At 46.2% G+C, this 12513-nt stretch overlaps 1 protein-coding gene across 1 annotated transcript in view; it reads left to right on the forward strand.

Annotated features, from left to right (window-relative positions):
• Positions 1–12513, forward strand: part of LOC311243209 (F-box and WD repeat domain-containing 11-B-like) — a gene marked incomplete at its 5' end in the record, with an annotated part of 130725 nt that overhangs the window by 91509 nt on the left and 26703 nt on the right. Inside the window, 1 exon segment of the mRNA XM_084332341.1 lies at positions 5797–6046. Coding sequence (XP_084188467.1) covers positions 5797–6046 — 250 coding nt within the window.

A 12513-nucleotide genomic window follows, 5' to 3' on the forward strand; every position in this document is an offset into this window, starting at 1 on the left:
TTTAAAGGTTTATTCCACCCAAATAGTTTTAAAGGTTTATTCCACCCCTCATTTACAGTCACGTTGAGTGTACATACAGAGATGAGCAACAACAAAAAAAGGCATATAAAATCATCGGACCAATCGCCTACATGTCTCGCGCCAGTTTACACAATTTTCCCCACGCTGTTTTACACACTTCATTTAGAAAAGCCATTCAAACGTCTCAAGTTTCTTCAGATGATGAAAAAAGACGTGGTCCAAATGTATATGAATTGGAATGAATGACGATTAGTGATAGTAAAACTAAATTTAGCGTCATCTACCTGCCAACGTTTTACCGGACCAATCCTACCCATTTAATCATGGTCCTGCCCTTACTCTCACTTGGCACGGAGCGAGTGGTCAGAGTAAAATGCAGATCGGCGTCACATTAAATGCAGGTCGATGTCAACCAAAACGCAGAGCAGCCTTTTATGTGACACCAAGTGAGCGGCGCGGACGTCCGCGCATTAGAAAATTGGAGCTTCGCATTTGGAGTCCGCTTTGAGGCCGCGCGGACCTTCGCGCAGTCCGGTTCCCGCTCGACTATGGGAGGGCCTTCAGAATCGGAAAGGTATTTATTGCCAAGTCGTTTTCACACACAAGGAATTTTATTTGGTTGTTTTTGGTGCGACATTGACGGACGGACAAAATTACGGTAGAATAAAACAATTAAAAGGTGGAATAAAATCAAATTGAATATAAACTATAAACATAGAAGCACAATAGAATAGAATAAATAAAATAAAAAAAGGAATGGGCCAGGGCTGTACAACTGTGCACAATGTGGTCAGGTATATACACAGGGCTGTGCAGTTGAGCAGTGAGTGATCGATGTGCAAAAAAGTATGAACAGTGAAGTATGAACAAGTATTGAGAGAGTTGTGATTGTGTATATATATAAAAAAATATATATAGTCCAGTGGGGTGTGTTTAATCATGTAACACTATCTTGATGCTCGGTCAGTCCCGCTTGCGGTCGGGGGGGGGGGGGGGGCGATGGTGGATATAGTTGATGCTTTTGTAACGTAGCCGTGTGTTTTATTGTGGCTATATAACTGTGTGTGTGTGTGTGTGTGTGTGTTGGCACGTCCCGTCCCCTGCTGCAACACAGAAGCTCAGCGTTTTGCTCGTATTGCTTCACACCCCGGCCCTCTGCTCCCTGGGCCCTCTGCTCCCTGGGCCCGTATCCAGGGAACATGTGACGGCACTTCCTTAGCAACAGCTTTGACGGGCACTTTGTTTGTAGGTTTTTTTTAAAAGAGTGTCAGCTTTTCCAGTGTGTGTTCTGCGTTTGATCCTCGCCGCCCAAACGGTTGAGTCCAAGAAAGAAAGAAAAAAAAACATTACCAGCTGCAGGGTTCGCACAAGGTCCTTGGAGTGCTTAACACATTGTGCGCCAAGAACGGCGTAAAATCGTTATTGCCCGCCATGCGTTGAACGCCAACAGCGGCGTATCACGTGTTTGGGATCAATATTTCATTTTTTTTTCGTCATGGCATTCATAATTCATCCAGCCTCCCTCCGGACTGCAGCTGCACCTTGTTCTGACATTGCAACGCCTCAATACCGCCGCCTGGTGGATGGTCGGGGCGAGTTACACTCACGCCAAACCGGAAGTGGCGATCGGTGCATCGAGGAAATTCCTCCGCCAGAGATATATTGTGGGGGTGGATCAATATACACACTCGAGTGCATTTGGATCGCTTTCGAAACGCAATAATCGATATGATTTCGGCCTTTATTGCGTCATACAAACCGATCGACGTCAAATAATTGGGGATCTTTTTCCTCCAGTTTCATCTCATTAACGTTACTTTCAGCTTGATTGTCCATTTCTTTGTTTGCAATCAACCCATACTAAATAAAGCCGTTACTGACGATCAAGGAATTATAAACGACCCCCCCCCCCCTTTCCTTCACGCATGATGAACACATGAAGCATAATGTATACCGATCATATACATTTGAATTTTTTAATATAGGTATGGGAAAGAAACGCCAATCGATAATCTATCATATGCGTTTGGGCCTATAACTAGCGTTTTTGGAATTACAGCAGAAAAGCTTAAAAACGTACTTATATTCACGAGGGTATTAACACAACAATGTATGAATGAGAAAATATAACGTTCCCACATCCGGAACGATAGATACCCGATGTTGAATGGGCCATAGTAATGCAGATATAGCTATAATATTTAAAAAGTTATAGCCCTGCAAAGAAGGTAAACATCTCCATAGGCTTACAGCGGTGGCAGAGAGGGCATAATGATGGGCACAATGCATGGCACCCAATGTGTTAAAGTGCTTGATTTCTGATTAAAAAAAAAAAAACGAAAGGCCTGGAATTCCAGCCCATTTTTTAACAATGTGCTTAAAAAGTCCTTGAAATTCAAATCAACCATTCGCATTGAAAGTTTGTTCATCATCCATGATAAAACATTTCTGAATCAAGAAATACATTTTTTATTTTTATTTTTTTAACTAATTATAGGAAATAGCTTTTGAGCCATAAATAGTTGTTTTCTATAAAAACAAGTGAATTGTATCCTTTTAAATGCCCTTTTAAAATGAAAAATAGTGCTTAGGAAAGTACTTTAAAGTCCTTGCATTTTACTTTGCAATGTCTGTGGGAGCCCTGCAGCTGGTCCCGTGTGAGGTGTGTTAATGTGTTCGTGTGTGTGTGTGTGTGTGTCTCTGTGTGTGTGAACGTGTGTGTGAACATGTGTTCGTGTGTGTGTGTGAACGTGTGTGTGTGTGTGAACATGTGTGTGTGTGTGAACGTGTTTGTGTGTGAACATGTGTGTGTGTGAACGTGTGTGTGTGTGAACATGTGTGTGTGTGTGAACGTGTGTGTGTGTGTGTGTGTGTGAACATGTGTGTGTGAACATGTGTGTGTGAACATGTGTGTGTGTTCATGAGCTACTCTCCATTGTAAGACTAATAAACACCTCCTCCCGTCTCCATTGTTTTTGTCCCTCTATTACTTATCTGTCTTTTCCATTTCATAAATTGTTCACCCTTCCTCTTCTTCCTCTCATCCATACCCTCTTCCTCTCGATCTGTTTTCCATTTCTCCATTCTCTCACCGTCATTTTCTTTTTACTCTTATTTCTCAAACGACCCCTACCACCACATTCCTCCTCCGTCCTCTCTTTCCTCTCCTCCGTCCTCTCTTTCCTCTCCTCCTCTCCTCTCCTTCCTCTCCTCCGTCCTCTCTTTCCTCTCCTCCTGTCCTCTCTTTCCTCTCCTCCTCTCCTCTCCTTCTGTCCTCTCCTTCCTCTCCTCCTGTCCTCTCTTTCCTCTCCTCCTGTCCTCTCCTTCCTCTCCTCCTGTCCTCTCCTTCCTCTCCTCCTGTCCTCTCCTTCCTCTCTCCTCTTTCCTCTCCTCCTGTCCTCTCCTTCCTCTCTTTCCTCTCCTCCTGTCCTCTCCTTCCTCTCCTCCTGTCCTCTCTTTCCTCTCCTCCTGTCCTCTCCTCCTCTCCTCCTCTCCTCCTTCCTCTCCTCCTTCCTCTCCTCCTGTCCTCCTGTCCTCCTTCCTCTCCTCCTGTCCTCTCCTTCGTCTCCTCCTCTCCTCTCCTCCTGTCCTCTCCTCCTGTCCTCCTCCTCTCCTCTCTTTCCTCTCCTTCCTCTCCTCCTGTCCTCTCATTCCTCTCCTCCTGTCCTCTCCTCCTTCCTCCTGTCCTCTCCTTCCTCTCCTTCTTGTCCTCTCCTCCTGTCCTCTCCTCCTTCCTCCTGTCCTCTCCTTCCTCTCCTCCTGTCCTCTCCTTCCTCTCCTCCTGTCCTCTCCTTCCTCTCCTCCTGTCCTCTCTTTCCTCTCCTTCCTCTCCTCCTGTCCTCTTTCCTCTCCTCCTCTCCTCCTGTCCTCTCCTTCCTCTCCTCCTGTCCTCTCCTCCCGTCCTCTCCTTCCTCTCCTCCTGTCCTCTCCTTCCTCTCCTCCTCTCCTCCTGTCCTCTCCTCCTGTCCTCTCCTTCCTCTCCTTCCTCTCCTCCTGTCCTCTCCTCCTTCCTCCTGTCCTCTCCTTCCTCTCCTCCTGTCCTCTCCTTCCTCTCCTCCCGTCCTCTCTTTCCTCTCCTCCTCTCCTCCTGTCCTCTCCTTCCTGTCCTCTCCTTCCTCTCCTCCCGTCCTCTCTTTCCTCTCCTCCTCTCCTCCTGTCCTCTCCTTCCTCTCCTCCTGTCCTCTCTTTCCTCTCCTCCTGTCCTCTCCTTCCTCTCCTCCCATCCTCTCTTTCCTCTCCTCCTCTCCTCCTGTCCTCTCCTTCCTCTCCTCCTGTCCTCTCTTTCCTCCTCCCATCCTCTCTTTCCTCTCCTCCTCTCCTCCTGTCCTCTCCTTCCTCTCCTCCTGTCCTCTCTTTCCTCTCCTCCTCTCCTCCTGTCCTCTCCTTCCTCTCCTCCTGTCCTCTCTTTCCTCTCCTCCTCTCCTCATGTCCTCCTGTCCTCTCCTTCCTCTCCTCCTGTCCTCTCCTCCTGTCCTCCTGTCCTCTCTTTCCTCTCCTCCTGTCCTCTCTTTCCTCTCCTCCTGTCCTCTCTTTCCTCTCCTCCTGTCCTCTCTTTCCTGTCCTCTCCTCTCCTTCCTCTCCTCCTGTCCTCCTTCCTCTCCTTCTGTCCTCTCTTTCCTCTCCTTCTGTCCTCCTGTCCTCTCCTTCCTCTCCTCCTGTCCTCTTTCCTCTCCTTCTGTCCTCCTGTCCTCTCCTTCGTCTCCTCCTGTCCTCTCCTTCCTCTCCTTCTGTCCTCTCTTTCCTCTCTTTCCTCTCCTCCTGTCCTCTCCTTCGTCTCCTGTCCTCTTTTGTCTCCTCTCCTTCGTCTCCTCCTCTCCTTCGTCTCCTGTCCTCTCTTTTGTCTCCTCTCTTTTGTCTTCTCCTGGCCTCTCAACTGGATCAGGGAAAGTGAGAATACCAAAAACATTTCATCAGAAAATATTTCGTATTGAAAATCAACAATTGACCGTTTCTAACAGTGTAAACGTACCTCAGTGGATTCTCCCTTTTTTTAACGGCACTCAGAAGGCCTCAACAACAGTTGATGAGCAGCCAGTTTGTGACGTGCAGATATCTTCCTCCTCCTGCAGGGTGTGGGAGGTGACGTCGGGCCAGGTTAGGGTTATGTGTGATGATGACAGTGTGTGACGTCGGGCCAGGTTAGGGTTATGTGTGATGATGACAGTGTGTGACGTCGGGCCAGGTTAGGGTTATGTGTGATGATGACAGTGTGTGACGTCGGGCCAGGTTAGGGTTATGTGTGATGATGACAGTGTGTGACGTCGGGCCAGGTTAGGGTTATGTGTGATGATGACAGTGTGTGACGTCGGGCCAGGTTAGGGTTATGTGTGATGACAGTGTGTGATGTCAGGCCAGGTTAGGGTTATGTGTGATGACAGTGTGTGATGTCAGGCCAGGTTAGGGTTATGTGTGATGACAGTGTGTGATGTCAGGCCAGGTTAGGGTTATGTGTGATGATGACAGTGTGTGATGCCAGGTTAGGGTTATGTGTGATGATGACAGTGTGTGACGTCGGGCCAGGTTAGGGTTATGTGTGATGATGACAGTGTGTGATGTCAGGCCAGGTTAGGGTTATGTGTGATGATGACGGTGTGTGATGTCCTCTTCCTGCAGGGTGTGGGAGGTGACGTCGGGCCAGGTTAGGGTTATGTGTGATGATGACAGTGTGTGACGTCGGGCCAGGTTAGGGTTATGTGTGATGATGACAGTGTGTGATGTCAGGCCAGGTTAGGGTTATGTGTGATGATGACGGTGTGTGATGTCCTCCTCCTGCAGGGTGTGGGAGGTGACGTCGGGCGAGGTGCTCAACACCCTCATCCACCACAACGAGGCGGTGCTCCACCTGCGCTTCGCCAACGGCCTGATGGTGACCTGCTCCAAGGACCGCTCCATCGCCGTGTGGGACATGGCGTCGCCCACCGACATCAGCCTGCGCCGCGTCCTCGTGGGCCACCGTGCCGCCGTCAACGTCGTCGACTTCGACGACAAGTACATCGTCTCCGCCTCGGGGGACCGCACCATCAAGGTGAGCCGGGGGGGGGGACGGGTCTATACTTCCCACAAGCAAGTTGTCCTTCCGCGTTCCCGTTTTTTGCGCTCCGATTGTCCACGCACGTTTCTGGTCATGTGACATGTGCGCCCAATCGCATGGCGAGCAGTGTCTTTGCCCATTTCCGCGTCGAACGGCCTGCAAACGACCTAACGCCTAGTTTATCACCGGTTAAGCTTAGGCGACTCTTTCGAAGTTGGTTAACGCATCCCACGCCGGAAACGGCTTACGACGTGTTTCAAGTTCATGCGAATTCTACCATTCCACGGCGTACAACGTTATTGCGATCGTATTTAATTTTTTCGCCATGTTATTCATAATTCCCGCACGGAGCCTGGTCTGATGCAGTGGGAGCATGCACAACTCTGCAACGCTTCAATACTGCCGCCTGGTGGATGATCGGCGAGTTGCAACCGGAAGTGGGTCTCTTGTGATCCCGGTGCATCTGGCAAATGCGTCCGTGTGTAGCGATCGCTGCCATAACGCAATAATCGATACGATTTGGGCGTTTATTATGATTATACAAACCGGAAATGGATTTAGGAGATCGCCGTCAAATAAGTGGGATCTTTCTCCTCCAGTCTCATCGGCGAACGGTAAGAGGACGCTGACGTTACTTTCAGCCTGTTTGTTTATTATTATCAATGCAAACCGCTCTGATCAATATATCACCCATACTACATAAAGCATTTACTGATGATCACGGAATTATAAACGACCCCCCCCCCCCGTTCATCCGCGCATGATAAGTCATAACGTTTAGGACCATGTACAGTTGAAATTTTTAATATAGCGTGGATCGGCAACAAACGGCAGTTGATCTATATATGCGTTTATGCCTATATCTCACGTTCTAGGAAATGCTGCAGAAAACGATAAAAACATATTTATATTCTAGACTGTATTTTCGTATGAATGTATGAATGAAAAAGTATAACGTTCCTACATCCTGAACGATGGATAATCGATGTTGAATGGGCCATAGTAATGTCAATTTAGCAATACAATTTAAAAAGTTATAGCCCTGCAAAGAAGGTGAACATCTCCATAGACTTAGAGTGGTGGCAGAGAGTGGTATAAGATGCTCAAATTGCGTGGCAGGGAATGTGTTAAGGTTAGAGTTTGGAATCAGGGCTGGTGTTCTATCGCCCTGCTCTAAGACAAACTCTAACCTTAACCAACTTCGAAAGAGCGCCTAAGCTTAACCGTCCAAAGAACTTGCCGTCACACGATTGGGCGCACATGTCACATGACCAGAAACGTCAGTGGCCAATCAGATCGCGCAAAAGGACAACTTGCTTGCGTAAAGTATTCAGGCGGGGGGGACGGGACCGGGGCTTGGGACCTTTTATTTAGGAACGTCTTGACCAGCCGAAGGCTCGTTCTGACCCACCTCCGCTGGCAGGTCTTATCGGCGCGGCTGCGGGTCAGTTCATGCCCGAGGTAGAGGAGGGTACGCAGCCCACGAGGTGCCTGCAAGGTACCAGCATACGCTCCTCTACGTTGGAAATTAATTGGAACGTACCTGGTAAATGGTGCATTTATATAACAGCTTTTATCCAAAGCGCTTTACAATTTGTTCCCCACATTTGACCCGTTCACTCTCACACATTCACACACACCGACGGCGGAGGCGACCATGCAAGGTGCCAACCTGCTCATCGGGAGCAATTAGGGGTTAAGTGTCTCGCTCAAGGACACATCGACACGCTGCCCGGGAGCAACGGGACTCGAACCGGGAACCTCCGGATTGCCAGACGACTGCGCTACCTCCCGAGGTCTTGACCGCTGAAGGCTCGTCCTGACCCACCTTCGCTGGCAGGTCTTATCGGCGCGGCTGCGGGTCAGTTCATGCCCGAGGTAGAGGAGGGTACGCAAGCCCACGAGGTGCACGCAAGGTACCAGCATACGCTCCTCTACGTTGGAAATTAATTGGAACGTACCTGTCTGTTTATTTCGGGGTTCACACAAGGTCCTTGAAGTGCTTAAAGTTTTTACCAAAAAAAAAGTCGAGGCCTGGAATTCCTTGAAAACAGGCAATTGTTTAACAAGGTGCTTAAAAAGTCCTTGAAATTTAAATCAATCGGTTTTGTTCATCCATGATATTGTTCTGAATCAAGACATTTTATTTATTTATTTAAAGTGTAACTAATTGTTGAAATTGGTTTTAACTTAAGCCATAAATATTGGATCAGATTTGTATTCCCTATTAAAGTGAATTGTATCCTTTTAAATGCCCTTTTTAAAATGGAAAATACTGCTTGGAAAATTACTTGAAAGTCCTTGAATTTCATTTAGTAATGTCTGTGGGAACCCTGTTATTTAACATTTATTTAACCAGGCAGGTCAATTGAGAACAAATTCTTATTTGCAATGACGGCCTGGTGAGAGGACAAAAGGGCCTCTCGAAGGCTAGCGGGGAAAGGGGACACAAATAAAATGGAAAAGAGACGGATGATACATACTTTAGAGATAAGGGAGTTAATTAAAACACACATCAAACAAACAACCAAATAAAATGACGAGGTATGTAATCCATTCCAGTTAAAAGGTTGGGTGACAGTTTTACAGGTGTGTAAACAACTCTGCTATAGAGTCCTTAAAAGTAGCAAGGGGGATCAGTTTGTCCACTTTCAAAGTATTTGTTTGCTTCTCGTTCCAACTGCTGGGAGCACAAACTGGAAGGAGGTTTGACCTAAGGAAGTGTTAAACACGGGGGGAACATCTAGTGGGACATGGTGAGCAGCTCTGGTGTTATAGAGATATGGTGAGCAGCTCTGGTGTTATAGAGATATGGTGAGCAGCTCTGGTGTTATAGAGATATGGTGAGCAGCTCTGGTGTTATAGAGATATGGTGAGCAGCTCTGGTGTTATAGAGATATGGTGAGCAGCTCTGGTGTTATAGAGATATGGTGAGCAGCTCTGGTGTTATAGAGATATGGTGAGCAGCTCTGGTCTTATAGAGATACGGTGAGCAGCTCTGGTGTTATAGAGATATGGTGAGCAGCTCTGGTGTTATAGAGATATGGTGAGCAGCTCTGGTGTTATAGAGAAACGGTGAGCAGCTCTGGTGTTATAGAGATACGGTGAGCAGCTCTGGTGTTATAGAGATATGGTGAGCAGCTCTGGTGTTATAGAGATACGGTGAGCAGCTCTGGTGTTATAGAGATACGGTGAGCAGCTCTGGTGTTACAGAGATACGGTGAGCAGCTCTGGTGTTATAGAGATATGGTGAGCAGCTCTGGTGTTCTAGAGATATGGTGAGCAGCTCTGGTGTTCTAGAGATACGGTGAGCAGCTCTGGTGTTCTAGAGATACGGTGAGCAGCTCTGGTGTTATAGAGATATGGTGAGCAGCTCTGGTGTTATAGAGATATGGTGAGCAGCTCTGGTGTTATAGAGATATGGTGAGCAGCTCTGGTGTTCTAGAGATATGGTGAGCAGCTCTGGTGTTATAGAGATACGGTGAGCAGCTCTGGTGTTACAGAGATACGGTGAGCAGCTCTGGTGTTATAGAGATATGGTGAGCAGCTCTGGTGTTATAGAGATACGGTGAGCAGCTCTGGTGTTATAGAGATATGGTGAGCAGCTCTGGTGTTATAGAGATATGGTGAGCAGCTCTGGTGTTATAGAGATATGGTGAGCAGCTCTGGTCTTATAGAGATACGGTGAGCAGCTCTGGTGTTACAGAGATACGGTGAGCAGCTCTGGTGTTATAGAGATATGGTGAGCAGCTCTGGTGTTATAGAGATACGGTGAGCAGCTCTGGTGTTACAGAGATACGGTGAGCAGCTCTGGTGTTATAGAGATATGGTGAGCAGCTCTGGTCTTATAGAGATACGGTGAGCAGCTCTGGTGTTATAGAGATATGGTGAGCAGCTCTGGTGTTATAGAGATATGGTGAGCAGCTCTGGTGTTATAGAGATATAGTGAGCAGCTCTGGTGTTATAGAGATATGGTGAGCAGCTCTGGTGTTATAGAGATACGGTGAGCAGCTCTGGTGTTATAGAGATACGGTGAGCAGCTCTGGTGTTATAGAGATACGGTGAGCAGCTCTGGTGTTATAGAGATATGGTGAGCAGCTCTGGTGTTATAGAGATATGGTGAGCAGCTCTGGTCTTATAGAGATACAGTGAGCAGCTCTGGTGTTATAGAGATATGGTGAGCAGCTCTGGTGTTATAGAGATATGGTGAGCAGCTCTGGTCTTATAGAGATACGGTGAGCAGCTCTGGTGTTATAGAGATATGGTGAGCAGCTCTGGTGTTATAGAGATATGGTGAGCAGCTCTGGTGTTATAGAGATATGGTGAGCAGCTCTGGTGTTATAGAGATATGGTGAGCAGCTCTGGTGTTATAGAGATACGGTGAGCAGCTCTGGTGTTATAGAGATATGGTGAGCAGCTCTGGTGTTATAGAGATATGGTGAGCAGCTCTGGTGTTCTAGAGATACGGTGAGCAGCTCTGGTGTTACAGAGATATGGTGAGCAGCTCTGGTGTTATAGAGATATGGTGAGCAGCTCTGGTGTTATAGAGCAGAGGTTCCCAAACTTTTCAGGCCGCGACCCAAAAATAACGGTGTCGGAGAGCCGCGACCCCCACTATTATAGGAGGTAAATTTTTTTTTTTTTTTTTTAATAAATAAATGGAAATGTATGGTTAAAACATGCACACGTTCAAACGCACACACACTAATAAGCATTGGAGGCTTTTAACCAGGGCAACCAGGGCAAGAGAGGGAGAGAGAGTGAGAGAGATAGTTCTCCAACTTGTGTGAGTTGCAGTGATCTCCTGGTTGCTCCCCACCTAGGTTATTCTAACTATTGTGCTGCTGCAACTAGAAACACTGTCCTGGCCTGCTTCTAAGTTCAGTGGCCTGACTGCACAAAAAAATAAAAATAATGACATTGTTCATAAAGTTTGGTGCGCCTGACAAATTTACTGTGTGAATGCAGACGAACCAAATGATGAATGCAACAATGTTGCAACTTCACCACCAGAACCGCACCGAGTCCACCAAAACTATAGGTGAAAGCACCCTTAATTAAATATTATTTAATTTTTTATGTATTGTTTTTATTGACCTATAGTCCATTCATGCTGAGTGAATCAGTTCCCCCAGCCACATTTGTGTATTACATTTTTTTTGGGGAATTAACTGATAGAAAATATATAGAAAATGTATCGAATCGAATCGTGGTCAAATGAAGAGATTTCATGATGCATTGAATTGTTGCCTGAATAATCGTAATCTAAATTAATCGTTGTGAGGTTGCATCGTTACACCTAGGGATGTCCCGATCACATTTTTTTTGCTCCCGATCCGATCCCGATCATGTGATTTCGAGTATCTACCGATACCGATCTTTCCCGATCCGATCAAAAAAATTAAATGATAAAAAAATAAAAAAAATTTTAATTATTTTTTTTCATCCCAATTTCTCACATTACATTCACCCTGAATGTTGGCGTTATCCAGGTAAAAAGTTAACTTCATTCAAGCGAGGCATTGCAACCGGAGTAATCTAAAAACTCCGCCTCCAACCTGCTGCTTCATGAGAGCAATGGCGCCATCGTCTGTAAAAATCAGGTGACTGCAAGTTCTGCAACTAGTGGATGTCCCTCATCCTTGACATAAATCATTTGATGTATAATTAAATCAAACGAAATGCGTTTGTTTTGGCAAAATTCTTCTGCTCTGTGTGCCAATAAATAAATTAATGATGATATGCAATTTAAAACCAAAACTAAGGCCTCAGTATGAGTTTAAGACGTGAACATGGTCATGTTTGTTGAATAAAAAAAGTTAAAAAAAAAAATCCTGATTTTTTTTTTTTTTTTTTTTTTTTTTTTTTTTTTCCCTGATCTTCTGAAAATCACGTGATCGGCCCCCGACTACTGGCAAACTACTGGCATAGAGACGAGTAAGGAATAAATAAAGAATAAAAAAGAAACTGAAATAGCATCAGCAGTGACTGTATGTCACACAGCTGTCGCCTGCATGAGGGAATGTGGGTTTTGCAAGCAGGCCTGGTGCGTGTGGATCTTTTTTGGGGGCGGGATGATGTACATTTCAAAGGGAACGACATGGGGAATTTGTTGAGGGGACTCGAAGGCATCTTGTTGTGGCTCAGGGGACCGACTGTCCCGTGCATTCATCCAGGGTTCGCACAAGGTCCTTGAAGTGCTTAACCTCTTCAGCCCTAGCCCTATTTTCTGAAAATCCACCTAAAAATACATACAAGTAAATGGAAGATTGCTCCACTTCTACAAGGTCCATTTGCATGTTCTTGGTATCTAGGGACATCTATGGACCTCAGTGAATGTATTCGCAGTGTCAGAAATATTGTGTCTATTACTAGGTTTGCTTAAATTGTGATGAAACTAATAGGAGAATATCAATTCTATGAGTAAAAGTAAACATTATACATAAGGTACCCTAACTGGC

This window comes from Notolepis coatsorum, assembly GCF_963971535.1.
Source record: "Notolepis coatsorum genome assembly, chromosome: 16".
NCBI lineage: Eukaryota > Metazoa > Chordata > Actinopteri > Aulopiformes > Paralepididae > Notolepis > Notolepis coatsorum.